This window comes from Penaeus monodon, chromosome 22, assembly GCF_015228065.2.
Source record: "Penaeus monodon isolate SGIC_2016 chromosome 22, NSTDA_Pmon_1, whole genome shotgun sequence".
Taxonomy (NCBI): Eukaryota; Metazoa; Arthropoda; class Malacostraca; order Decapoda; family Penaeidae; genus Penaeus; species Penaeus monodon.
This window is the reverse complement of record NC_051407.1, coordinates 7,537,651-7,538,043: the sequence shown is the minus strand read 5'-3', so window position 1 is coordinate 7,538,043 and position 393 is coordinate 7,537,651. Positions and strand designations below refer to the sequence as shown.

The 393-nt window shown below is 43.3% G+C and overlaps 1 protein-coding gene across 1 annotated transcript in view; it reads left to right on the top strand.

The window, feature by feature from the left end:
* LOC119587274 overlaps positions 1 to 242 on the top strand; it is a 2,121-nt gene extending 1,879 nt beyond the window's left edge. Inside the window, exon 3 of the mRNA XM_037936027.1 lies at positions 9 to 242. Within this exon, the coding sequence (XP_037791955.1) occupies positions 9 to 242 (234 nt within the window). The remainder of the gene's footprint in view (positions 1 to 8) is intronic.
* The last annotated feature ends 151 nt before the right edge of the window (positions 243 to 393 follow it).

Sequence of the window (393 nt, the reverse complement as noted above, 5' to 3'; positions counted from 1 at the left end):
GTGGTCAGGTGCTAGGAGTTAATGGAGGTGCTGGTGTTAGCGGTGGATTCATTGGAGTGACAGGAGGAGCCGCAACAGTTGGAACCAACGGATTCGGAATTGCTGGCAGTGGAGGCGTTGGTGGACTTGCTGTATCTAACACTGGATCCGGAGTGAACTTCCAAGTTGGCAGCGGCCTTGCTGGGTTCCAAGCAGGTACTGTAATTGGCAGCAACCCAGTAGGCCTATATTCTACCCCTTAAATGAGCGAAATTGCTCACGGGGCATAATTTATTATCTGCAGAAGGAACAAATTTTCTGTAGCCATATTATCTGAATTAAATCTTTAAAAATTGTAAAATATTTATCTTCTTGCACTAATCAATATTTTCTGATTATATACACCTTGCAAAA